General features: G+C 59.4%; 7 protein-coding genes and 1 non-coding gene across 8 annotated transcripts; 3 read left to right on the top strand and 5 right to left on the bottom strand.

Moving 5' to 3' along the window:
* Nucleotides 1-129: 129 nt before the first annotated feature.
* VTJ83DRAFT_4681 (uncharacterized protein) lies at nucleotides 130-2,926 on the bottom strand (the record flags this gene model as incomplete). Its single annotated transcript, XM_071011197.1, has 2 exons — nucleotides 130-1,918; nucleotides 1,977-2,926. 2 exons carry the CDS (start codon nucleotides 2,924-2,926, stop codon nucleotides 130-132), a joined length of 2,739 nt encoding a protein of 912 aa, XP_070866131.1.
* An 886-nt stretch (nucleotides 2,927-3,812) lies between these two features.
* VTJ83DRAFT_t87 lies at nucleotides 3,813-3,884 on the bottom strand. The gene has a single exon. It is a non-coding gene; the product is annotated as a tRNA-Cys (tRNA).
* A 2,376-nt stretch (nucleotides 3,885-6,260) lies between these two features.
* VTJ83DRAFT_4680 (uncharacterized protein) lies at nucleotides 6,261-7,201 on the bottom strand (the record flags this gene model as incomplete). The annotated part of the gene is made up of 2 exons (XM_071011196.1): nucleotides 6,261-6,808; nucleotides 6,865-7,201. 2 exons carry the CDS (start codon nucleotides 7,199-7,201, stop codon nucleotides 6,261-6,263), a joined length of 885 nt encoding a protein of 294 aa, XP_070866130.1.
* Nucleotides 7,202-8,329: 1,128 nt separating this feature from the next.
* On the top strand, nucleotides 8,330-10,798 carry VTJ83DRAFT_4679 (uncharacterized protein; the record flags this gene model as incomplete). The annotated part of the gene is made up of 1 exon (XM_071011194.1): nucleotides 8,330-10,798. The coding sequence occupies one exon, from the start codon at nucleotides 8,330-8,332 to the stop codon at nucleotides 10,796-10,798; it is 2,469 nt and encodes an 822-aa protein (XP_070866129.1).
* Nucleotides 10,799-11,981: 1,183 nt separating this feature from the next.
* VTJ83DRAFT_4678 (uncharacterized protein) lies at nucleotides 11,982-15,388 on the bottom strand (the record flags this gene model as incomplete). The annotated part of the gene is made up of 5 exons (XM_071011193.1): nucleotides 11,982-12,196; nucleotides 12,609-14,895; nucleotides 14,956-15,108; nucleotides 15,179-15,206; nucleotides 15,276-15,388. 5 exons carry the CDS (start codon nucleotides 15,386-15,388, stop codon nucleotides 11,982-11,984), a joined length of 2,796 nt encoding a protein of 931 aa, XP_070866128.1.
* Nucleotides 15,389-16,446: 1,058 nt separating this feature from the next.
* Nucleotides 16,447-17,356, top strand: VTJ83DRAFT_4677 (uncharacterized protein; the record flags this gene model as incomplete). The annotated part of the gene is made up of 4 exons (XM_071011192.1): nucleotides 16,447-16,597; nucleotides 16,701-16,759; nucleotides 16,849-16,967; nucleotides 17,062-17,356. The coding sequence occupies 4 exons, from the start codon at nucleotides 16,447-16,449 to the stop codon at nucleotides 17,354-17,356; spliced, it is 624 nt and encodes a 207-aa protein (XP_070866127.1).
* Nucleotides 17,357-19,522: 2,166 nt separating this feature from the next.
* Nucleotides 19,523-22,353, top strand: VTJ83DRAFT_4676 (uncharacterized protein; the record flags this gene model as incomplete). Its single annotated transcript, XM_071011191.1, has 2 exons — nucleotides 19,523-20,080; nucleotides 20,131-22,353. 2 exons carry the CDS (start codon nucleotides 19,523-19,525, stop codon nucleotides 22,351-22,353), a joined length of 2,781 nt encoding a protein of 926 aa, XP_070866126.1.
* A 1,268-nt stretch (nucleotides 22,354-23,621) lies between these two features.
* VTJ83DRAFT_4675 (uncharacterized protein) lies at nucleotides 23,622-25,106 on the bottom strand (the record flags this gene model as incomplete). Its single annotated transcript, XM_071011190.1, has 3 exons — nucleotides 23,622-24,028; nucleotides 24,114-24,799; nucleotides 25,078-25,106. The coding sequence occupies 3 exons, from the start codon at nucleotides 25,104-25,106 to the stop codon at nucleotides 23,622-23,624; spliced, it is 1,122 nt and encodes a 373-aa protein (XP_070866125.1).
* Between the last annotated feature and the right edge of the window lie 736 nt (nucleotides 25,107-25,842).

Here is a 25,842-nt window from a genome sequence, read left to right as displayed (position 1 = left end):
CGTGGCCAGACTTGTAGTGCTCACAACGCCCGGCTACCTCAACGACCCACAGATGACCAACGCCAGAGAGGGTTTCAAGGATGAATAGAGCATATCATTATACAAAAAACCATCATCGCTAATCGCACATTAATCTCGATGTTTGTACTCTTCCCATACCTTGAAGCTCCACGCGCTCATCCGATTCTTCAACCTCCCCTGCCTCTGCCGCTGCAACGTTTCTTCCGGCAAGAACCCGTAGTACACCATCCTCCTGTTGCCTCTCGCATCCACGCTCCCCTCCCAGCCCGTCGTTTTCCCCTTCCCCTCCACGCCGGCATCCTCCGCCGTCGCGGCCCCATACCCCAGCCTCGCGTACAGCACCTCATCCGGCACCTCGCCCCATTTCCTCCTCCCCTTGCCCCTCTCCGCAATCCGCATCCTCCCGTCCCCCCACGGCAGCCGATCCAGGGCCGGCGCCCTCGTCGCCGCAACAATGTTGGACACCATCGCTTCCCTCGCCAGCAAGCCGTTTTGGCTGAGGGCAGCCGACCCGAGCACCACCGCCAGGAGCGCCACGGACAGCGCGGCGGCGTACGCGATCCACATGTCGCGGCGGTTGAAGACGTACGCGTTGGCCAGGCGGGTGCGCGTGCATGGGTACTTGTAGGGGTAGCCTTCGTCGACCTGGGTCCCGGAGGCGGCCTCGTACGGGCCCACGGCCTGGTTGTTGCCGTCAGGCGGGGAGGACACGCCGCTCCTGAGGTCGGGGCGGGCGGCCCAGGCGACGACCGCGAACTGGGGGTTGGAGAGGAGCGAGAGGGTGATGTTTTCGTAGAGCCCCTGGATGGCTTCGGCCAGGTTCGTGGCGGGGAGGTAGGTGTCAACGTCGATGATGCGGGTCTTGGTGGCCTCGGTTTGCGGGTCGGCGAAGGGGAGGAACTGGATCACGCCTTGGAGATAGGCGCGCAGGCGCGAGCCGAGGGAGTGGTAGGCCGCAACGACGCGGTAGGTTTCGAAGTCGGGGACGGGCAGGACGTAGTTGGATTTGGGGATGGCGGTGGTGTTGTCAAGGGTGCCGTCGTCGACGGCAAGGGTCAAGGGGTCGTAGGTGGTGTTGATGACGGGGCGGAGGAAGTCTCGCCGCAGGACCTTTGTGGTCTGGCCCGAGGACGTGTGGTTGAAGCGGACGATATAGTTGGCGAGATAGTGCTCGCATCGGAGAACGACTGCCTCGAACGCTGTGTTCCAGTCCGGATCCGTTCTGTTCAGCGGCGGCTTCCCGGGTCGCGTGAGCCTGGAATACCCGATCCAGAGCGCGGGTTCCGTCCGAAACGCCCCGAGGTGCTTGGGGAAGGGAGGCTTCATCAGGGGCGCACCGCCCGGCGCCACGTCGAGCTGCTTCCGCGCGTAGTTACCCGCGTTGGTCTCTGCCAGGTAGCTATAGTCCCCATTGGGCATCAGGTTGTTAGGGTGGAAGTGTTGCGGGGCGCCCGCCAGCATCAATTGGTCCATGTCAAATGCCGGTCCTTTGGCGAACACGGAGCACTTGTAAGCCGGGGCGACGAACGTGATCTGATAGCTGCAGTTCCAACCACCGCCGCATGTCTCCAGGGTGGCATGCCGGCGGGGGATGACGGCGCCGGTCAGGACGCTCTGGGCGGCCACCAGGTCCACAGGCAGGCTGCTGCCCGTATAGTAGTCGAAAAAGGTCGAATTGAAGGGCTCGGTCAGGTGATGGGAGTCTTTGACGGTGCTGTTGTAGAGCGAGAGAGAGACGACGCGGTAGCCATTGATCCTCTCCAGGTTTCGCCAGTTCTTGGCCCCCTCGCTTTCAAAGTTGAGAGTTCGGACGCCAGGGCACAAGCCCTGTTGGACCTCGACGCGCGGCGCAACCGTCAGGGTGGCAGGTGTCAGGATGACGGTCATGGGAAACAGCCTGAATCTCTGGTGAGCCTGCGTTTGGGCATCCAGGTACGTTGCACATGTAAACTCACCACACCAGCATCGCGAGGCCAGCAGCAACACGCGCGTTGCTGATAAAGTCCCAATTCATCAGGGCCTTGGGCTCGTAAGCAGCCGCAAAGAGGCTGTCGATGGTGCGCAGCGTCAGGACCTTGTTGATGACGGTGACCCAGATCTGCTGCCGGTAGGCGTAAACGACGGCGCCAACGAAGCACGCTTTGGCGGCGTATGCCAGGAAACCGCCAAAGCGCACCATGCGGACCTGATCGTTGGCCGGTTTGCCGTCGAGGTAGCTATAGAACGCGTGATGTCCTAAGGCGCAGCCCAGGCCGAGCAGGAACATGCCGTACATGGGCCAGCCGGCTATGAACATCCTCCACCATGTAGCCGACGCCTCCGGCTCCCCGTGACCGTCTAGCGGTCCCGGGGTTGACGGTCCGTGGGGACCGAGGTAATAATAGTAAGGAACTCCATACGGGCTAGAAAACGGTTGCTGCTCAGGCGTGAGCGTCGAGGTGGTGGACGCTCCTGGCAGCGGCGGGCTCCCAAGAAAACCGTCTTCGTCCGGCTGCGACGGGTCACGCGACATGACGGGTTGGTAACGTGGGTATCTCGCGGCGGCATCAGCGGGCAGCTTGATGCCCAAGCCGGAGGGCAATGGGCTCACGGGGACGAAGGTCGTTCCGGTATGAGGCGGCGCCGGCGAGTCCGTGCCTGGTGTTGCCGCCAGCGCGGGATCCCACCGGGTCTGGGATGGTTCCGAGAAGCCGAGATTCTCCAGGGAGGGAGGTCGGTTTGGACGGGTGAATGCCGTCCGGCCGGCATGCTGCTCGTCCATCCTTGGGGTCTGGGAAAAAGACCCGAAAGGCCCAGCAGCGGTGGAGCCAAGCGGAGACAAAACAACAACCTCTGGAGACGTCGCTGGCGGGACGACGCCGTTCTCAGGGATGTATTCACTGACACGCTGATACGGAGAGCTCATGGTAACCCTGGTGATATTGAACGTTGAGGAAGATACCCGCAGCAGCCACGGCAGGACCAAAGTAGGTACCGGAAACGGTTCCTAAGAGGGACGTAATCGACTCGGGCCACGCGGTACAAAAAAAAGACAAGGGGCAGTCTTACACAGCGCACAGTAGGTTGCTGGGCGGGGAACAGTGCAACACCGCGTGATATGCATACGGCCAGGCATTTATGTTTCGTCGACTCGTCTGCCAGACGCCCGAGCCGCTAAGGTTATAAGATGGGTCTGTGGATTTGCGCTCCGTCCTTTTTTTTTTTTTTTTGGGGGGGGGGGGGGGGGGGGGCATGTCCAACAGCTCTGACCTGCAGCCGTCGGAACGGCCCCCAAGCTGGGCCAGCCATGACCTGTTGGTGATGGGCACCTCGAGCTGCAGCTGTTGTGCAGCCCGGGTCATGACCGACTTTCGCCAGACAAACAAGACAGGAGGAGGGTGTGCTGGCTGCAAACCTCTGGGCCGGACGGTGATGAGAATAGAAACGCGGATTCTGAGTATGGAGGCACAGAGATTTGAGAAGAGAGGATGGCGTAAGGAGAACCAAGATGCCCAATGGCAATGTGCTGGCCGGCCGGGTAGGATGGAAGCTGTTGTGGCTGTGAAGGTTGGCGCGGCCTTGATCGCACTCGCGAAGCTGCAACAAGCTGCGGGGTTGGGAACCAAGAAAGGCGAAGGGGGGCCCGGTGCCGAGCTCGCAAGGCTGTCGAATCTGCATCCCAGGTGCCAACGACGGCTGAGATTCCGTCAAGTTTCCATGTGTGGCATGCGCTGGGCTAATCACTCGGGAAAGAGTGAGACATGAGGACCCAAATGGAGGGCCGATAGAAAAAGAAACAGGCAGGAAAAAAGAGGACGAAACGCGATTTGAACGCGTGACCTACCGGACTGCAGCCGGTTGCTCTACCCCTGAGCTATCCGTCCATGGAAGGTTCTTACCACACAATAGGCTTATCAATAGGGTCGGGCCAACAGGTGGTTGCCCTCCTCACAGCGTTGTCATCCACTTGATGGACGCCGACACATTCATGGCCGCAGCTGCAAGCACACTACGAGGTTAGGCCTGCACAACAGGACGCACACCAAACTATCGACGCCATTTGGCCCCCCCCAACATAACTACCCAAACATAGCCACCTCAGCCCGGGATTGCCACTAGGTCTGTATATTCGACAAGGATGGTACAAGCCAAAAAAAAAAAAAAAAAAAAAAAGGAGATGCATCAGGCTGACGTTCACACTTGGCAATTGATGGCTCTTGTGTATGTAGCAAGACTCAAGGACCAACCTACCTTCGGCCCTTCGAGTCCAAAATTGACATGTGTTCTACTTCGTAAGCAATCATGTCAAACATTAAGCAGGCCGAGTGGGGAAGTGCCTGTGACTCGGATTTGTTAACTACCGGAAGCTTACAGCACTAGGTATGTTGACCATCTCTGGAGACATGCTGAGATTTTCTTATGATTTGCTATGAATGGCTTTTCTCACTACGACTTCCAATCTATTTTAAGGATCCCTCTGCAGACAATGAGCGACTTTGTCGTTTCTTGGGATTCGTGCACCAACTCCAGCATAACTACAAGGGACGTCGAGTTGTTACCTACCTGTGTTGTCAGAAGCGTTCTTCTCGTTGAGTTAATTTATTCCTCTTGGATACAAATATGAGGATTAGAAAGCTGTTCAAGGCAGGTTGCATTTTCTCGTGAATGAAACCGACAGGGATGGAGACACATAATTACAGCCAGCTTCGGGAAGCTCTGACACAGGCGCTGGAGTCGAAGCAAATGTGCTCCTCAGCTGCGTCTATGTTTTTCCTCTCAAAATTTTGCCAGGGCTTGGGGTACCCGTTTGATCGCAGCCAAGCCATCCAATTTCGGATGTCAGGTGCGGAGAGGGGGGGATGACGAGTGGGAAGTTTGGAAAATGGCGCTCCTTCGCCTACATGGCCTACGCGGATATGGCATCAGGCTTCTGCGCTCATGCGGCCCGTCAGGCGGCAGGTCAGGTAGCACAGAGTTCTACGCAGTAGGCCGTTTCCGAAACCAACATAGAAGCCTTCACTCCATCTTGTTTCACGTTTCCCGATGACAAGTGATGCCAAGGTGGCACAACATCATCTAGAGCAAGCCTTGTCGGTGGACACGCACTCTTCCAATGACACATTCGGGATATTATTAGTCTGTGCTTGATGTATCTCGTAGAAAGGCCCGCTCTGCGGGAACTAGCCAACGAGCCACGATGAAGTTGACAGCTGTTCTCTGTTCCAAAGATGCCGCCATCCCGCATGGGACTCTACATTCTCAGCCGGTTCCACATGCCTCCTATTACGCCACATGATGCCTCGCCATGGCTGGCTCAAGAGAGGGTAGTCAAGTGCCCTATTGAGTTCCAACGGGGGAATCTCGGGAGGATTGGCGTGGTGGCAGATCGGCGCAAAGCGCCCGTGACATGAGGCCATCATCCACTCCATTGTATCTTGCGGTCTATTTCCTACACCGCATTTCTGTTTCTGGATATTATAGCCTATGGAGATTCTTCCTCTCAAACACCGCATTATTAGCATAGCCTCCGCCTGTCTCACAAAGCCCCCAGGTTTCAAAGTACGCCCCCCCCCATTGCCAAACATAGCGTAAAAGTCTAGCGACGTTCGTAGCTGCTTCACGCACAACTGCACGGGCGAGGACTGTTCGCAGCTCATCCACGCTGCAGATTCCTAGTTTACATGAAGAGCGAAGGGGTGCGCTGAGGTGGCTGAGAGAAACAGGACGTGTACCATGCCCAAACGCAGGGTTGAGCGAGGTCGTCCTAGACGTGTGGTTGGGCCTCACCTTGAGCACTTCTGTGTATACCATGAGTTTGGTAAGCTTGACGAATAGACCCTCGGTGAGGAACCGACTCTCAGGAATGAAGCGTAAGGAAGAGGGATACCGAAGGGCCAAGTTATTCCCTTTAATTGTGGTTGTTTTGTCCTCGTGCAGGTATGTTGTTCATTTGTTTGCTCCAAAAGGCTGAGAAACTGAGGGATGTCCCAGAAAAGTTAACATTAATACCGTTTCGACTGCGTTCCTGGCCCATCAAGAAAGCGTTACAGGGGACAATTGACCCTGGGACGACCCATATACTGAAAAAAAAAAAACAAAAGAAACATGGCGAAGGAGGTTATGGCAGCACTGGACACTGAACTGCGCTGCGCTAGAACTAGGACATCTAGTTATGCCAAAGCCACTAGCCACGAAATGCGTCTGGCTTCACTCTAATCATAGACAATCCCAAACCCTTCAAGTCTTCAGCGTACCCATACTCAAAAGCTGTGAATCTGATCCGGACGATATCCCAGCTGCGCCAACACCCCCGTCTTCCTGTTCTTTAACGCCTTCTCCATAACCGGCGGTCCACACACCAGCACCTTGACATCTTTGTTTTCCGGTCTATTCGGAGCCAGCCCCGCCGCCTCTAGCACCTCCTTGGTCACACGTCCCGTGAAGTGAGGTGACCCCTCCCGGGGCGAACTGACCGCATACACAGCCTTGAACCGGCCCGGGTAGCGCCTTTCAAGCTCGGAAAACTCGTCCTGCAGGAAGATGTCGTCGTCCGTATTGACGCCCCACACGAGCGTGATCCGCGTCTTGTCCTCCTCGTTGCGGAGGATCCCCTGCACGAGCTGGTACATGGGAGTGATGCCCGCGCCGCCGGCAATCAGAGCCACATGAGAGTGCTGGTTGGGCGTCCAGTGGTAGCCGGGGATGGGTGCAAACGTGACAGTGTCACCCGGCTTGAGCGAGTGCAGGTGAGTGCTCTGCTTGCCATGGGGGTAGAGCTTGACCATCAGCTCGATGTAACCCGGTTCGTCTGGGTGAGGTTAGCTGTGTCAGTTGCGGGGAGGGGCTGTGGAGATGCTGTCGTACTCAGATCGTTCACCGGCGTATACGGGCGGAGAACGGGAATCCAGCGTCCCTTCGGGAGGGAGACGGACAACAGGGAAGAGGTCAGAGACAAGCCGCTCGTTTGGGTGCGATCAGGAAGCTCGAAGCGGAGCCTCTTGGTGTTGTGGTTGATGAGCTCGGTGCTCTCGAGCCGCAGAGAGCGGAAGCCAAAGCTGCTGAAGACAGGCATGTCGGACTGCGTGTTGCTGCTGTGAGCGTACCAGGCGTAGACACCGAGGCCGGCAATTGCGGCACCAGCTGTGAGAGTGAGTGGGGTGCTCATAGTAGCCGCACCAAATCCTGGGTGTCTGAAGGACATTGTGAGGAATTTCAAAGCAAGAAGCCGGTGTTCGTGTTAACTTGATATACGTTATTTGGGTCCAACGTGGCTGCTACGGTTCTGTACACGGATGGCAGGCTGGGAACGCAACGACGTTACACAATAGGATAGGCAGCCGAGATGCAAGGACGTTGAGCACGTTGGTCTTGAGAAGTGTTTGTGACCGTCCGGAAGGAGTCGATGGTTGATATCCATATACCACGTTCAGGTGATAACTCGGTTGAACCTTTGCGGCGGGGTGGTGAGTGGCACCTGATGCCGCTGTCGGTCCTGACATGCGCCCGGCGCAACCCCACGGGAAAGGCAAGGCCACGCACCATCCCTCAAAGTATCATGTAGTATCACCCATCAGTGGTCGTAATGTCCGACCCCGACCTTCCAGCATGGAAGGTGACAAAGCATTCCATGGTTCAGTTCAAGGGCGAGGACGGAACAGGAGAGGACAGCTCGCTGTATTATCCAACGGAAGTCACTCCACACGCTGATGCACCCTCACCACTCATGCTGGACGGCATTCACTCGAAGGAGGAAGATCCGAAGTAGCATGGTGAGGAGATGCTGAAATGCTGACACGGGGGGGAAGTGCTCGGGCACTATTATATACAAGCACTCCGTACCCGCCACGGCAATCAGCGACGGAGGTGGGGACGGACGATGACATGGCCCCACAGTTGATCGTAGGATCCGCTCATCGACGGCATTTCCCAAAGACTCTACACACTAGTAGTACTATATTGTAGAGGACCTCACGGCCCAGGTCATCATCAGGTCATTGATGTCTACGCCACCGAGTATGAACACAGTACTGCATACATGCCTCATATAAATAGGTAGTCAACAGACATGCTGATATGGATCTGAGGCACCTGTCACCAAACAGGCTCCATGCAATTGACCGTAAAGATACAGACATGTCTTGATCCGGAAGGCGGTCACGCAAGATGGGCGGGGTGGGTCCTGAACAAACCCCTGTTCTGCCGGACCTGGCGCCCGCCGAGACTTCTGGAAGGCGGCCAACTTTTTTCTGCCGGCATCTCAACCTCGCCTTGAACTCCCTCTCAACCTGTTGCGCTGGGGCTTCAACCGCGCGCCCGGCCATACATCAAGATGGCTGACGATGGCATGCTCCTCAATTTTGAAATCCCCGACGCCCCGCTGAAAACACAGGTCAAGTTCAAAGGTGGGCGTTGGCGCGACCGGCTCAAGGCGCAGAGGAGCGCAAAGCAATCAGCAACCCCAACAAAGCAACCACGAGGCCCCTCGTCGGCCCCGCACACTCACCAACACCATGACTACGACGCGTCTAGGCCAACGAAGCGACCGAGGACCGACGATGGCGACTCGCAGAGGCACGCAAAACTGCAAAAGACTGCCGGCTCTGCCGTCGGCGCACCCAGCCATGCTCTGAGGACGGGCCAGATCTCGTCGAGCCTCTTCTCCAAGAATCCCACCGCCGTTACCGATTTCGAGAATGCTCCTGTCGTCGACGATTTCGAGCCCGCCAAGCCTTCCAATGCGCCTTTGTCGGAAGAGGCTGAGAGCTTCTTTTCCCTCGGCTTGTCCCGTCGCATCGCCCAGCACCTGACCACGAAGCTCGAGATGAAAGCCCCCACAGCCATCCAGAAGAACACCGTGCCCCAGCTCATCAAGGATGACAGCGATGCCTTCCTGCAGGCCGAAACGGGTTCAGGAAAGACGTTGGCCTACCTATTGCCCATTGTCCACCGGATCATGGCTCTCAGCGTGAACCCCGACGGCACGCTGAAGGATACCAAGGTCCACCGGAACTCGGGCCTCTTCGCCATTGTTTTGGGTCCGACCCGCGAACTATGCAAGCAGATTGCCGTCGTGCTTGAAAAGCTCCTCCGCTGCGCCCCATGGCTCGTCTGCACGACCGTCATTGGTGGCGAGAGCAAAAAGTCGGAAAAGGCCCGGCTGAGGAAGGGCGTCAACATCCTGGTCGCCACCCCCGGCCGTCTTGCCGACCACCTCGACAACACCAAGGTCCTCGATGTTGGTACGGTGAGGTGGCTGGTGCTCGACGAAGGCGACCGGATGATGGAGATGGGCTTCGAGGACGACATCAAGGCCATTGTCGGCAAGATCCGGGCGGGCAAGCTGCTCAAGGAAAACGCCGAGGGCGTCGTGCTGGAAGGCATTCTTCCATCGCGGAGGGTAACAGTTCTTTGCTCGGCCACCATGAAGATGAACGTGCAGAGGCTGGGAGAGATCAGTCTCGTGGACGCCGTCCACATCACGGTATCCAAGACCGACGTTGACGGCGAAGCTGAGGCGGCGACCGAGGCCGCCTTTGCGGCGCCGTCACAGCTGAAGCAGTCGTGCATCGTCACGCCCGCGAAGCTGCGCCTCGTTACGTTGATTGCGCTGCTCAAGTCGACGTTTGCCAGGAGAGGCTCCGTCATGAAAGCCATCATCTTCATCTCATGTGCGGATTCGGTCGACTTCCACTACGAACTGCTCAAAGACACCAAGCCGCCAGAGCCACCTGCTCCAGACGCCTCGCCGGACAAGCAGGGAAGCCATGCAAACACGGAACAGACGGTGGCCCCGGCCGCTTACGTCACATCGCCAGCGAACCCCAAGGTGGTTCTTCACAAGCTCCACGGATCGCTGCCGCAGCCAGTACGCTCCGCGACCCTCAACGCCTTCGCCAAGTGTAAGGACCCTGCGGTCCTCATCACCACCGATATCTCGTCCCGCGGTCTCGACGTGCCGTCCGTCGACCTCGTCATCGAGTACGACCCGGCCTTTGCCGTTGCCGACCACGTCCACCGGATCGGCCGTACAGCCCGCGCCGGTCGCCCGGGCAAGGCCGTCTTGTTCCTGATGCCGGGCTGCGAGGAGGGGTACACATCTATCCTCCCAGCCTCAACGCCAATCGTGCCTCAGCTCTACGAATCCATCCTACAAAAGGGCCTCGCCACCGCCGTCAACCTCCCATCCACCTACACATCCGCCGAAACAGAAAAGCAAACATGGACAACCCGTGCCGAGTCGCTCCAGCTGCATCTCGAACAACGTCTCCTCGCCGCTCCCTCGGCGAACGCGGATGACGACGCCGAGGCTGAAGGCCAGGATCAAGGAAAAGGGAGTGGCAAGCCAAAGTCAAAAGCGAAGCCCAAGAAGAAGCTCGCTCCGGAGAACCCTCTCCTCGTTTCCGGCCGGCAAGCCTTCCGCTCCCACATCCGCGCTTATGCCACACACGTCCGCGAGGAGCGTGTCTACTTTGACATCACCCAGCTTCATTTAGGGCATATGGCCAAGGCATTTGCGCTGCGCGAGACCCCCGGAGGAATCGGCGGTGGCGTGTCGCGCAGGGCGCACAAGGCAACGACATCGAAGGGTGGCAGCGGGGGCACTGCGGCGGCGAATGCGACGGCGGCGGATGGCAGTGGCGACGGCGGGGAGAAGAAGAAGAAAGCGAGGAGCGGTGGGAAGGCGAGGGACGATGATGATGAAGATGGTGTGGGCAATGTGGATGAGGATGCGGCGAAGAGGATGAAGGAGAAGCTGAAGATGATGATGAATGCCGCGGGAGAGTTTAACATTGGGTAATGGTCCCAGGGTGTGGAGGAGGGTCGGGGATGTAGCTAGAGACGGCGTATAAGTATACCCAGAAGTTGATGCTATGACTCGGAGATTTTGCCTCTCTTCTCCTTTTTGGTCGGTTCACGCCTGAGATGATGAGGTAGGTGATACACATGATCGGTGACGCTTCGCAATAAACAATGCGGGCGACAGACCTTGCGTCTGACCTAGGTGGATCGTATACCGGCTATGGTCACCGTAAAGACGATGGGGAATCTCGTACCATATGAATTGAGCTGCGTCAATAGTGACAAATCCAAGGAAAATCAAACGAAAACAAGAGAAGAGACAAGGTCAACGACTAACATGACTACCTAATTATCCAAGCAATTCAAACGAATGGCGAGATGCTATAGTACTGCATCGCCTAGAGGTAAGCGGCTACCTCCGCAGAAACCCCGGATACTATAAAAAGAGTGACAAAGCATTTCCTTGCTGAGTTGTTTTATCCTCGACATTGGCCCCCCCGTCCTCCATAACGAGTGGCTCCTCTTCAACATCCAGGCCTTCCTCATGAACAATCCTAGGCCTGGGTCCTCTCCGGGACAACATCAAGAACGGACTTTATGTGTTTATAACACCAGTCAGTGCTGTGACGTATAGAAGAATCTTTCTGAAAAAACAATGAAAAGAAAAGAAAAAATTTCCAATATTGCCCACGTTGAATTCCTTATGTGTCTGTGCTTTCAGCTCTCGGGTTTCAGCACAGAAAAGCGGCTGCCGAGGAGCTGCTGGTGTGGAGAGGAGAGCAGCACATCCGTCGCCGTTGGCGGCGGCGGCGGCGGCGGTGACAGAAACCGGGTCTGGGTGGGGGTTGGTTGGGTGCACTGCAGATGTGCTCCAGATCTTGATGATGTTTCACTGGGTAGGTTTGACCATGGAGGTCACGGTGAATAGCAGCGGAAGGGGTGCCGTCACTTGCCGCTCCGTTCGCAGTTCGTATATTGTTCAGCTAGCTAAGAAGCAATGGCCTTCCTCAAGTGTTTGTCACATGCCAAGAGAACAAATCCGTACCCCAAGCCTATTCTCCTACCGTCAACGCCCGGTGTTGGAAGCCAAGAAACCCCATGTGCAATGCCATCCGTGAAACGCCACCAGCAAACCTCACGCTGATGACGCCGGCAACAGGGAAAACCATCGTGTCGACCCCCTAGGTGTACACGCTCTGCGTGAACACGTTCACCTGCAGTCCTGTCTCTGCCATGGGCGCATCCTGCAGAAACCGTAGCGGCATCCAAACCAGGTGGCCCCGGATCGTCTCCAGTTTTTTCCGCGCCTCGTGCGCAGGGATCATGCGGTCGAAGATGTGGCCGGGCGGGACGCCGCGGGCGGGCATGAAGCCGTTGTAGTCGTCAAAGGTTTTGACTGGGAGGAGAAGAGAGATGACTTAGTACCCACTGTTACCTGTTCCCTTCACGAAATGTGTGCCAAGGGGGGTTTCGTGATATCACAGCGCATAGCTCAAACAACAACACAAAAAAGAAAACAAAACAAAAAAGAAAACACTATAAAAAGAGAAAATGAAACAAAAAAATCAAAACAAAAAACCAAAACAAAAAATCAAAACAAGAAATCAAAACAGAAAATCAAAACAGAAAATGAAAACAGAAAATCAAAACAGAAAATCAAAACAGAAAATCAAAACAGAAATCAAAACAGAAAATCAAAACAGAAAATCAAAACAGAAATCAAAACAGAAAATCAAAACAAAACAAGACAAAAAAAAAAGAAGACGAAAAAAAAACAAGACAAAAAAGCAAAAAAAGGGGTCACTTACCATGGTCATCCGGGTCCGCGTGGAACAGCTGGCGGAACACCAGGGTGTTATGCGTCGCGCGCTTTGTCCACAGATCCCAGAGCTCATCGCTCAGCGGGTCCTCGACCAGCTTCTCCGTTTCTTCTTCGTGATCCTCGGCGCCCTCGTCCTTTGGATTCGCTCCATGTCCGGCCCTCTTCTCGCCGTTGTCCTCCCAACCTGGAGGCATGGCGGCCGGATCCCCCTCGGCATTCAACGCCTGCGGCTCCGCCATCCCCAGGTGTTCCCTCCACAGCTTCATCCTCAACGCCCTCACCAGGCGGCCTGCCTCGTACGGCGTCCCGTCCATCACGCCGCGCACCGTATCCTCGTCCTCGAGCACGACGCTCAGCTCCGAATCCCTGTCGCCCATTTGCGAGCGGTCGTTCAGGTTGCTGGAGCCGCAGATCATGACCCGGTCGTCGGCGATGAGCAGCTTGCTGTGAATGTAGAGCTCTTCTTGGATCCACTGGTGAATTTCGGCCTGGGCGGGGTCGTCCGGGTCGACGGAGGGCCCGTCGGGGGAGGAGTTGACGTCGGGTATGCTGTTCCAGGGGATGGAGGAGAGGGGCGGTTGGTTGCCCATGGCGTGGTGGGCGACGGTTGCGTAGGTTGGGTCGTGGGGGGCGGGTGATGGATCCGTCTTTTCGTCGCCGTTGCTGCCGCCGTTTGTGCTGTTGTTGCCATGGTTGGTGGTGGTGGGCCCGGATCCTGAAGAAGCGGCTTCGAACGGCAGTATGGCATTTCCGTGAGCTCCCTCGCCGTTGACGCCATCCGGCTTCTTCGCAGCGCCATTCGGTTGAGCCTTGGAGGGAGGGCCTAGCTTCCCGTCCGACCCAGCAACGTGCGCCTTTCGGTTCACCTGGCCATCGGCATCCGTCGCTCCCGGAATGGCCTCGGCCATGACCTCCTCGGCCTCGGCGCGCTGGACGTCACGATAGCTGACGCCCGTTTGCTGCTCTTGCTGCTTGACATCCTCTGTGCGGTTCAGCCGATCGTAGCTCCGCAGGTTGAAGAAGAACAGATACTTCCGCGGGTCGACGCCCTCCTTCTCGATCTGCTGGAAGATGCTGTGCTCCCCGCGGCAGATGGATTTGTACTGATAGTCCATGATGGCTCGCGTCCCGATCGCCGCGTCCTCTCTCAGGTCGCCCGCGAATCCCGGCACGGCCGGCAGCAGCACGATGACGCGGAACTTGCGCCCTTCTCTCGCGGAACGCAGCACGGCATCCACGATGGCCCGGCCGACGGTGTTCTTGACGGGATCCTGGTGCTCGCCGGTGGCGGTGATGAAGAACTGGTTCTCGATGTAGATGTAGTGCTGCGCCTGGCTGATGATGGCCTTGTACGCGTTCTGGATCGAGTGCTCCGTCAGGATGCCGCTGGACCAGTCGGCGCTGGAACGCACGATCTGGGCGCGGACGGTGCCGCGGGGCTGGCGGCGGTCGTCGTCGAGGGGGAGGAGCGGGCGCTTGGAGCTGAGCGGCGACAGGGGATGCACGACGTAACCGCCGACGGGGTGGGAGGGCCGCTGGACGCCGACGAGGTCTTCGTCCTCGCCCTGGCGGCCCTGAAGCTCCAGCCACTCGAAGCGCTTGTCGCGCTTGTACTTGTCACGCTTGACAAAGTTCCAGCGCAGGACAAAGTGCTCGGCGATGTCGTAGACGGCGGGGCCGACGATGCCGACGGAGACGTCGTGCCAGGGCATGCGGCCGGCCTCTTCCTTGCTGAGCTCGTTCTGCTCCCAGTCATCGACGTTCTTGAAGTCCATGATGCGGTTGTTGTTGAAGTCCTGGCCCGGCCACACCTCGTTGTGGACGTTCTCTGGGTGCATGTCCGACAACGGGTGATGATGCATGTCCCAACGGCCGAAGCAGAGGTCCAGCCCGCCGATGAAGGCCATTTCGTAGTCGACGACGATGAACTTTTCGTGGTGCGCCCAGTAGAAGGTCATGTCGGCGGCGTTCTCGAAGATGTTGTGGTCCGGGTGGCGCATGATCTTGATGTTGCCGTGTCCAGGGGTGCCTTCGGGACACAGAGCCTGGAGGGCCTGCTTGGTGTGGACCGAGTTGCACGGAAGTGCAGCCTCCACCTCGCGGTAGACCATGACGTAGATCTTGACGCCAGCCTCTGCGCGGCGCTTGAGGATCCGGTCGAGGCGCCATTCCTGGTTGTAGTGGGGAGGGCGGCGGAGGAACATCTCGGGAGACAGCCACCAATCGCAAATGTAGATGATCTCTTTTGCCTGCTCCAGCGCCATGGATACAGCCTGCCGGGAACGTCAGCGACCCTCCTCGCCCAGAGAGCGAGCGTGGTGGTGGTTGGGTACCCAAAAGTAGTCTCTGCCGTCCACATAGCACTTGGCTATGTGGCCTTGGCGCTCGGGAAAGAAGGACCTGAAGCGGTGGGATTCGCAAATCCGGGAGCGCTTCTCGTCGCACGCCTTCTCGTGTTCTTCATCGTGGCGGTGGTGGGGGTTGAACTGGAGGCCGGTACAGGTCAGGGGCCATGGCCATTGAAGTTCGCCAAGGGGGAAACAGGACTGTCCGTACCAGATTCGCCAGCTTGCCGATTTTTTGCCTGCCAACAGGTAGTCACTCGTCAGCCCCTCTGCTTCCCGTTCCAGCAGCAGGTTGCGGCATGGCCTACTTTTGGTGTATTAAGCGGACCTTGAGGTCGTGGAAGGGCCGCTTGAGCTTGCCGCCTCCCCGGCGATGATGGCGCGATTCATTGCCCCGTGGGGGAACTTCGACCCCGGCCATGCTGCCTCGCTCAGGCGGTCTTTGTGCGTGACGGTGATGGGATGGTGAGGCTTCGGAGATGTCGAGGGCATCAAGGGTCAGCCTTTGGGGGGCAACGGCTGGCTGTGGCGTTCACAAGAACGGAACAAGATGCCGGTAGGTCCGTGTAAGATGCACACTACCATCAGAGCCACAGGAACACACAACCTGTCGCCGCTGGGGCACTCCGAACTGTACAAAATGGGGAGGTGACCGAAACCCATGGCGAACAGACAGCGTAGGGGCATCGATGTGCTCTTAAGAATGGGGCCACATGAGAGCTCGTTGACTTTGTCCGAGGCTTGGTTGTTTGGGCCTAGGCGGCTGAAGCAAGGCGAAGGAGGTCTAGGCGCTGACGTCATGTGTGTGTCTTGTGTCCCCTGGGAGCATGCTCAGGGACGCCTTCGTTGCTGGGCGTGCCATGAGTCGGGCCTGCATGACCAAGATATCTACCTATCCATTTCGTGGCCGGCCTTGGGGGTCCAGGACACCCAGGGTTGTTGTCAATACCAGGTGGAAAACGGACTCGATACTGTGTATTTCGCATCCTGGGTTGCTCCGGATGCCCGCTGAGGGTTTCGCTTGAGCCGCTGGTTTTGGCTGTTTTGGGGTGTAATGCAGCATTCCAATCTCACGATGGATGTCTCGGATGACATTTGACAGCATCCACTCGCGCCAAACTGTTTTCGGAATGGGCGTCTTGGCAACCTTCCTGGTCCCCATAGCAAGGCCCCCGCCCAGGTCCAGGGTTTGGGGCCGTTGTTTCCAGGGTTCCCGACCTCTCTCCGTTCCTTTCTTGGCACAGCGGGGGCGGGGTCGGGGTCGGGTTGGGCCTGGAGCAGTTCTCGGACGATTGCGACCCTGAACGGGACGTTGGACCCTGACCTGACCGCCTCCTATTCTACCGTCACGACCATCCGCCGGGCATCGTACATCTTGCCATCTTGTTGTCCTTTGTTTTTCTTCCTCTTGACATTTCCCTCTTCCCCCTTTCCCTTCCTCCAACCCCTCCCCCCCGCCCCCGATCCCTTTCCGACACCATGGCGACCGTGGCGCAGATCCCCGAGGGCGGCACCATCCTCGACACCTTCCGGAGGAGCTTTACCACTGTCCCCGTCGACGAGGCCAAGGGCAATGCCATCTCGACGACCGAGTTCCTCGAGGCCGCCGAGGCCTTGACGACCATGTTTGGTACCTCCGAACCTCCCCAACCGCGCTCGTTCCGTTCCTTGCTGGGACCGGAAGCCAAGGCGTTCTATGCTACCAAGGTGTCATGGGAGCTAACGTGGCCAAGATCTCCTCGGCTCCGTCGCCTTCTCGCCGGTCAAGAAGGACATGATGGGCAACATCGAGGTGCGACGCCCAGCTTGACCCCATCTCTCGAGTGCTGGGAGCCGTACAGCCGCGCTGACACGCAACCTCTTTTTCCTTTCGGTGCACAGAAAATCCGCAACCGGCAGCTGGCTGCCCCTCTGGAGTCCGAGACGCTCCAGGACCTCGTGCGCAACGAGCTCAAGACCAAGTCCCATACCGCCACCGAGGGCCTGCTCTGGCTCGTAAGGTGCGTTTTTTTCCCCCTTGTTTGCTTCCTGAACCCAGCGCTTCGGACACGGCCGTCTCTCGTCGCTGACACACGCAATCCTCCTCCCTCGCAGAGGCCTCGAGTTCACCTGCCTGGCCCTCTCCCAGAACCTGGCCAACCCGGCACAGGAGCTGTCGGACTCGTTCCGCGGCGCCTATGGCGACACGCTCAAGCCGCACCACAGCTTCCTCGTCAAGCCCATCTTCAGCGCCGCCATGAGCGCCTGCCCCTACCGCAAGGATTTCTATTCCAAGGTTGGCACCGACGACGCCAAGGTCCGCGAGGAGCTGGCGGCGTACCTGGCCGCGCTCGAGAAGATCGTCAAGATCCTCAAGGAGTTTTTGAGCAGCAAGGAAGCAAAGTGGTAGACGGAGGAACTCGACAGATCCGTTATAATCCCTGGCCTGATGCATCCGGCCGCCCTCGGCTGCGACATGGTTTCGCAGCGTCTCTTGGCCATGCCATTTCGGTTGAATACAATGTCCACAATCATCTGTTGCACGCTGCTGTGTAATTGCATCTGGCATGTGCCGTTCGGAAGACCATGTGACGTCGGGACACAACAGACGCCTCGCTGGCTGTCACCAGAGAACCGTTTTTTAAGCATCGTCCACTATCCCATGTCATCCCTACCCACCTACCTACCTACCTACCTACTTACAACGAGCACGCTTCGACCCTGTCGCTGCACGCCTTTCTTTGTATGCCCAGAAGCGATGCAGGCATCCGACGAGGGGCCCTGATGGGTGCGTGTCCCGCATAGCGTGCATTCTGGGTCTGGTGTGGTGTCGATGTCAGCGAGGGAGGTTGGTTGGCTGCATCCAGAAGGAAAAAAAAAAGATGAAAAAAAAAAAAGAAAACTTCAGCATGCTCCCGCAGGAACTGGCCTTCGACCCGTTGGGTTTGTCATATCTCACTTTGCCAAGCCATGCCAACGACATGCCGGCGACCTGTAAAGGTGGTAGGTGGTGGTCGTTGGTCGTACGATTGGATCCTAGGTTGCCAACTCCCATGGCCCGCCTTTGCACTGTATGTAATGTAGAAGCGCCTTAACCCAACCTAGGGGTTTGACGATTCAGCGGCGGCATCGTGCTGATGCTCGTGCTCGCTCGTGCTTGTAGAAAGTCACAACGCTTGAGCTCGGGTGGGGGGGCTTGGACAAGCGAGCAGCCCTGGTCGGCGGCGGCAAATGCAAACAACAACCTGAAAACAACATGCAAGGCCAGCCAGGCCACACACCAAGAAGAGAGGCCGACAAATAACTACCTAGTCACAGTGGATCCGCAAACATACAGTGTACAGAGAGGCGAACCACCAGACAGGACGGTCGCAATCAGCGAAAAGAGGCAAGAGGCTGAGAGGGACGAAATCCTACTCCCCATCCACGACCGAGCACCCCCCCCCCCCCCCCCCCTGCAAGGCCTGGCGCTTCCCGAGCACCGTGCCGTGGGCAGGTGAGCGGCGTTGGCCCCATCGCCCACGGTTTGCCGATGTTTGGGGGCGCTTCAGGCACGGCCATGCAAAGCGGAGGCGGCTAGGTGATCGGGAAGCAACCTGTGGTTTTTTTTTTTTTTTTTTTGGGGGGGGGGGGGCAGGACGAGGCTGGATGTGGCAGTGGATGGGAATGTGAAGAATTGGCCTCCATGGTTGGTGTACGATGAACCGTTGAACGGAATCTTGGGATCTATATGGACGCCCTGGGAAAAAGACGAAACGAATAAAAAATGAGAGTTGTGAGTGTTGGGTTGCTGTCGGGTCCAGTGCCCGGCCGCCGTTCCATCCATTGGATGGACAGCTCACCATGGCATCGCATCGTTCAGGGCATGCATCCCGTCCTCTTCCCTTTGGCGGCCAACCCGAGGGGGACGAGCGAGCCTGGCTGGTAGGTAGGTGCCCTGGTATGGAACCCGGAATGAGAGGGCTGTCCACCTCAGTACCTACCAAGCTAGGTACCCGGTGACAGGAAGGTGGGGAGGCCTGAGAGGATGAACCATTTGGCAGGGCCGGGCGGCGGGCAAACAGCCAGGGCAGCGTCATTCAGAATGCCGCCGTGGCTCGCCTCCACCGCCCCACAATTCTTCCCCACGACATCAGCCCGGGGCCCGCCAGCCGGACGGTTATCCACTTCAAATCACCCGCTCGGCGCCTGAGACTCATCGGTCATCAATCCCCATGGATCCATGGGTGTTCTGATGAGTCGTAATTCGTCGTCGTTAGCGTCATAGCCCGAGTCTTGGTGGTGGTTTAGAGATTCTCCGTTCCACCGTATCGGTCTCCCGTCCTCCCGCCGTTGATCCTGAACCTTGGCGTACGCTACCTAGGTACCGACCTACCTGACCTCATACCATCCTCCTACCTACCGGCCCACCTGCGCACACATACACACAACGCACACACACTCATCCACGCCTTTCCATCATCGTCATCTTGTACTTCTTCTTCATTGTTCTCCTTGTCATCGCCGCCGGGCCGCCCATCGCCGTCGACGTCACCCCACCGGAACCCCCCCCCCCCCAGCCCCGTCCGAACCCGGCATGGCGTCGCCAGCGTCAGCATTAGCAGCCGACGTCAAGCCAGCAAAGTCAAGAAAAAAGGCCGCCAGCCGACCCGGATCCAAACCCTTTGACGCCAGGAAAACATGCCGGTCCAAGAGGAAGAAGAAAACCGGGACGTCGGTGCCCATATTGCGCCTGCCGCCCGAGGTCGTCCTCCTTATCGACGAGCTGCTCGATCTTCCTAGCCGCCTCGCCCTGGCCCGCACCAACCGCCGCCTGTACTCCATCATCAACCCCGTCATCTACCGCGACAATGTGCGCCACGCCGGAGCCTCGTCCCTCTTCTGGGGCGCCGACAACGGCCAGCTCGGCACCGTCAAGCACGCCCTCGCCGCCGGCGCCGATCTCAACGCGATAGGCCCGCTCCCGACCAAGCCGACGGCCGAACCCCCCGACGTCAACACCACCATCGTCGTGAACCCCAACGACATGCACCACCACCACCACCTCCTCCAGCACCAGCACCACATTCAGCACCAGCACCACATTCAGCACCAGCACCACATCCTTGCTCCAGCCGATGTCGACCCGGCCGACGTCGACCCGGCCGCCGACATGTTGGAGGGCCCCCGGACCCTCGCCCCCAGCCCTCGTGCGCCGCGCTGCACCTCGCCGCGCGCAACGGTCACCTCGACATCGTCGAGTGGCTTCTGGACAACGGCGCCGACGTGGATGCTCCGTCGTACCGCGTGTGCGAGTGTCAGTCGATGAAGTCGAGCCGCCACCCGTCGCGCCGCCTCGCCGAGTGGCCGCGGTGGCGCGCCTTGCACACGGCCATGTGCCACCAGGAGCGCGCCGTCGCCGAGCTGCTCATCCACCGCGGCGCCTCGCTCGATCTGGATGCCAACCCCGGGCACCACCACACGGCCCTGCACTCGGCCGCCGCCAACGGCTTGGTCCCCGTGATCAAGCTGCTCGCCCTCAACGATCTCAACCTCGACGTGAACCAGTGCGACGCCTGGGACAACACGGCCCTCCACTACGTCGCCGAGCTCTGGAGCCCGCGCGAGGCCCCCGAGATACGCGACACCATCACCAAGCTGCTCGCCCTCGGCGCCGACCTCGAGGCCCACAACGACAGCGGCCACACCCCGCTGCTCAACGCCTGCGCCCGCGGAAACTACGCCGTGGCGTACCGCCTCGTGAGCATCGGCGCGAACCCGGACCCCCACCGCCACATCCCCGGATTTCGCGACTGCCGCCCCTTGTACTACTGCATGCTGCAGCGAGCCGAGTTTTTCGACGTGGACGACGCCCCCGTGAAACACGACGAGTTTGAGGGCAACCGCGTCACCCTCATCAAGGCCCTCGTCGACGCCGGCGCCGACGTCAACGCTCGCTTCGACAAGCGAGGCCACCGCGGCTGCACCCCCCTGATGCTGGCCTGCGAGCTGGCCGAGCCGCGCGCCGTCGCCGCTCTGGTCCAGTGCGGCGCCGAGATCAACGCCCAGGACCGCAACGGCCGCACCCCGCTGTTTTACGCGGTCAGCGTCCGCGTCGACCACCGCGGCGAGGTCCCCGAGATCGCCACCATTCTGCTGCGCCGCGGCGCCCGCATGGACCTCGAGGACGACCCCAGCGGCAGCCCCCTCGAAACCGCCATCAAGCACATCCGCTGGGCCGAAGACGACGTGCTCGAGGCCATGCTGACCGTCGCCGACGGCACCAACCTCACCCACGCCAAGCTCAAGGAGGCCATGCGCGCCTGCGCCTCGTCGGGCAACCACAAGGCCCTCCGCCTGCTCCTCCGCTTCGCCGACCGCGTGTACCGCGTCACCAACGCCGAGCTCAAGGACTACCTGACGCGCATCATCGAGCAGAACGACCCCTGGCACCAGATCGACAGCTTCAACGCCATCCTGGAGTTCGGCCGGCCCATCTTCACCAACGAGGTGCTGCTGCTCAAGACCATCCTGCAGCAGAACCGCGAGCTCACCCTCGCCGTCCTTGACCGCGGCGTCTGCGTCAGCGAACCCCGCTTCCACGGCGGCCAGACCTACCTGCACCTGGCCTGCAAGTGGGGCGACGCCGAGGTGGTTAAGGCCCTGCTCGAGCGCGGCGCCGACGTCGACGTCTTTGACCGCGAGCTGCGCACCCCGCTCTCCATCGCCGTCAGCGAAAACTGCATCACCGTCGCCGAGGAGCTCATGAAGGAGGTGGCCGACCCGTTCCTGGTCCCGCCCGACGACCTGCTCCGCGACGTGGCCCGCGAGAGCGGCGCCGGCCCCGACGACGACCTCGAGTGGCGCCTCCTCAAGCGCGGCTTCCTGACCGCCTTCGACATCGCCATCCGCGACGACCGCGTCCCCATCCTGCACGACATGCTCTCCCGCTTCGCCCTGCCCGACATACCGCCGGGCACCCGCTTCAGCTACGTCCACCGCGCCGCGCAGAACCCCAACCCGGCCGTGCTCAAGCTCCTCCTCGACCGCGGCGCCGACCCGGCCGGCGGGCCCGGCTGCCCCAACCCCCCCGTCGTCGCCCTCGTCCGGCGCGTCTGGGACCAGCCCCGCCTGACCGACACCGCCGTGAGCCTGCTCCAGACGGCCAAGCTCCTGCTGGACCGCATGGACTGTGTCCCGTGGGACCTGGCCAAGGAGATCGCGACGGCGGAGCGCGGAGAGGCCGCCGACCCGGACAGGGCGAGGCTGCGGAGGGCCGTGATGCGCGAGCTGGGCATCTGCCGCCGCTTCGACGACGAGACGGGCGAGCCGAGGCTCAACATACGGTGCAAGGTCCCCGCCGAGATGCTGGAGAGCTTTGGCTTCAGGGTGCCCACCGAGGATGACGATTCGGATTTTGATGGGTAGAGGGGCGCTTTCGGAGTTTGGTTTTTTTTTCTTTTTTGGGGGGCTGGGGCTGGGATTTGAGGGGGCGTTGTATGAAGACAATGAGAACAACAACAACCACGACGACGACGACGACGACAACAACAACTACAAACAACTACAACAACAACTACTATGAAAACAACAACAACTACAACTACTACCCCTGCTACTATGACTACTACGAAAACAACAACAGCAACGACGACGACGACGACGATGATGATGCTGCTGCTGCTGCTGCGGTAGGGATTAGGCAGTCCCGGTTCGGGGTTGAGTCTGGACATCAGGATGGGTGGGCGGGGACGGTTGCTTCTTCTTGTTCTTCTCCATGGTCGTCGGATTCTTTTGCTTTCTTTTTGTCTTGACGGATGATGTGGTCTCTCTCTCTCTCTCTCGTGTTTTCAACGATTTCGCGTCTCCTCCTAATACCCGGTTTATATACCCTACACATGCATATACATGCCAGCGGACGGCGGCCCGGTGGCTTGCCGGCTGGTTCTCCCAGGGAACCCCTTTTCGCGCGGGCGACTTTGCGGGGTTCTTTTCATGGTTCTGGTTGGCGGAGACGGGACGGGTCGGGACGGGTTGGGAACGGTTTCGTGGGGTGGCATGTTGTTTACAGGTTGGATCCATGCTGCGGCCGAAAGCGTGCATCTCGATCATCCATCTATGGGTCTCTTTGGAAAAGGGTGTTTTTGGGACTCGGTCGGGCGTCCCGTGGGCGGCGGCGGCGGGCTTGATGTTAGAAGAAGGAATGTTTTTGGACGAACCTGGCGGCACCGGGACGATGTATGTTTGGAGCTTGGTGAGACGTACGCATGGAAAGGCAATAGGACAAAGATATGCTGCCGTCTAATTACAGGCAGAAGCACCCGGGTCCGGTTCTGTGGTTCGAGCTGTGGGCCGAAAGTCCATCCATCCTCGCGCATACATTCCCGCGCATCCATCCCCGCGCATGGCGTACCCGCTCCAAGAGGTGGCGCGGACGGGACGGGACGGGACGCATGTTGTTGCTGATATGCTGCTGCTTCACCACCGGATGGCGACGAGGTCAATCGATCGGAAAAGGGTTGATGGTCAAAGTCTAAAGGCGCCGCTGAGCGGTCTCTCGAATTACTTGCTCTAGAGTGCGAATTAAAAACTCTAACAAACGGTCATTGAACAACAGGCCGGCCCCTCCTTCGCGAAGGGCAAAAGAAGCCAGAAGGGTCCAGCCTCCCCCTCCCTTTCCCCCCCCTCCACCCCTTTCATGAAGCCTTTGAAGCTCGCAGGGCTTCCAGCAGCTCGGGAGGCGGGTCTTGCCGGTACCCCCGGGGGTTCTTTTCGACCCACCGCCAGAGGTCGGCGCAGGCGTCCTCGAGCGAGCGCTCCGTCTTCCACTGCAGCTCCTTGTTGGCGAGGCTCGGGTTGGCCGTCAGGTCCAGCACGTCGCCGAGCCGCCTCCCGACCACCTCGTACGGGAGATCGCGCCCCACCACCTTGTTGAACGCCTGGATCATCTCCAAGACGGTGCTGCCCCGTCCGGACCCGAGGTTCCACGCCTTGACGCCCGGCTTGTGTTCCCGGAGGTACCTGAGCGCCGCCAGGTGCCCGCTGGCCAGGTCCAAGACGTGGATGTAGTCGCGGATGGCGGTGCCGTCCCTCGAGCCGTAGTCTGCGTGCCCGGCGCGTTAGCCAACCGTCTCCTGGATCGAAGCCCATGCGTGCGTGTGCCTGCGTCTTGCTGCCGGGTAACGTACCGTCGCCAAAGACGAGCAGCTTCTCGCGCTCGCCCGTCGCCACCTTGCCCAGCAACGGCAGCAGGTTATAGGGAATTCCCTGGGGGTCCTCGCCCATGATGCCGCTCGGGTGGGCGCCGCACGGGTTGAAGTAGCGGAGCAGGGCGGCGTTCCAGGCATCGGGCGGCTGGCCCGTCTTCTCTGCCTGGCGCCGTTGCATCTCGATCTCGTCCGTGATGACGGCCTCGATCATCGACTTTGTCCGGCCGTACGTGTTGGTGGGCCCGATGGGGCAGTGCTCGGGGATGGGGATCATGTCGGGGAAGCGGGTGGCGTCGCCGTAGACGGTGGCCGAGGAGGAGAAGACAATGTTGGTGACATTGTGCTTCTCCATGCAGCGCAGCAGCGAGATGCTGCCGCCGACGTTGACGCGGTAGTACTCGAGCGGGATCTCGCCCGACTCGGCGACGGCTTTGAGGGCGGCGAAGTGGATGACGCTGTCGATGTCCGGGTGCTTGGCGAACACGTCGCTGAGGGCCGGCTCGTTGGTCACGTCCACCTCGTAGAAGGCAGGACGCCGCCCGCAGATGAGCTCGATGCGGTCGAGGGCCACCTTGGACGAGTTGTAGAGGTTGTCAACGACCACGACATCGTACCCATTCTCGAGCAGCGCCAGCACCGTGAAGGAGCCGATGTAGCCTGTGCCGCTGGGCCAGAGTCAGTCGTTTTGCATGCCCGGCCTCTGGCATCGCCCGATATGCCATGCCATGTGCCATGCCATGCCATGCCATGCCATGCCATGCCATGCACGTGGCGGTGATTAACGATGTCTCTCTGCCGGTGGGGTAGGTAAGGGTTCGGCAGCGAGCCAAGCAGCCGAGCGAAGTTTGGCGCTGCCCAGCAGGCTTTCTTGTGGGGGGGACGGGGGGTTGGAGGGAAAGGGACGAGGATACTTCAGGAGCGCAGGTCGGAAGAAGTTTCTTACCCTGTAACGAGGACGGTGCCAACCGCCATCTTGATGCTAGCTTTCCAGCGGCTTTCTCTCGGGCGCGCGCGCGCTCTCTTGTCTTTGCGCTCTGGCAGATGGGTCGATCGAGGGTTGCAACGGACGAAGGACGGGAACGAGGAGGGCTGGGGGGTTGGGAGAAAGTGTGAGTTCCAGGCTAGCACGGCGAAAGACCAGCCAGCGCGCGTCGCCGTGCGGCCGGGCCGTATGTATTCCTTAAATCGGCGTCCCCTGGAGATTGGAGCAGCGCCGAATTTCGCTAGGAGAAAACATGGAAACGCGGTTTGCCATTCCCCGTCGAACGTGGGCCCACATTCGATCCTTGCGTGGCGCGGCTCGGCAGGCACCGGCCAGGGTCTGGACTTTGCCTTCCCAGAGGAGCCCCTTGCAGGATCCAACGTCGAGGGCAACCAGGGCAACCAAGGCAACCAGGGCAACCAAGGCAACCAGGGCAACCAAGGCAACCAGGGCAACCAGGACAACCAGGGCAACCACGATGAAACAACGCAACGGCAATCGCCAGACAGGCACGCGTCTCCTCCGCGGGCCTCACACGGTGCTCGTTCTCCAAGGTCCAGCAGGTACGGTACGTACCTTATCTGGACATTCTGTAGCCGGGAAGCAAGGCTCTTGGGGGCACAAACAACCATCAACAACAAGTCGGCTCAGACACGCTCCGGCCTTGCAGCGAGACTTACGTGTACGTTAGCTACCGCACGCCCAGATTTGTTCATGGCGTTTGTA

This window comes from Remersonia thermophila, chromosome 4, assembly GCF_042764415.1.
Source record: "Remersonia thermophila strain ATCC 22073 chromosome 4, whole genome shotgun sequence".
Lineage (NCBI taxonomy): Eukaryota > Fungi > Ascomycota > Sordariomycetes > Sordariales > Chaetomiaceae > Remersonia > Remersonia thermophila.
This window is presented reverse-complemented; position numbering and strand designations above follow the sequence as displayed.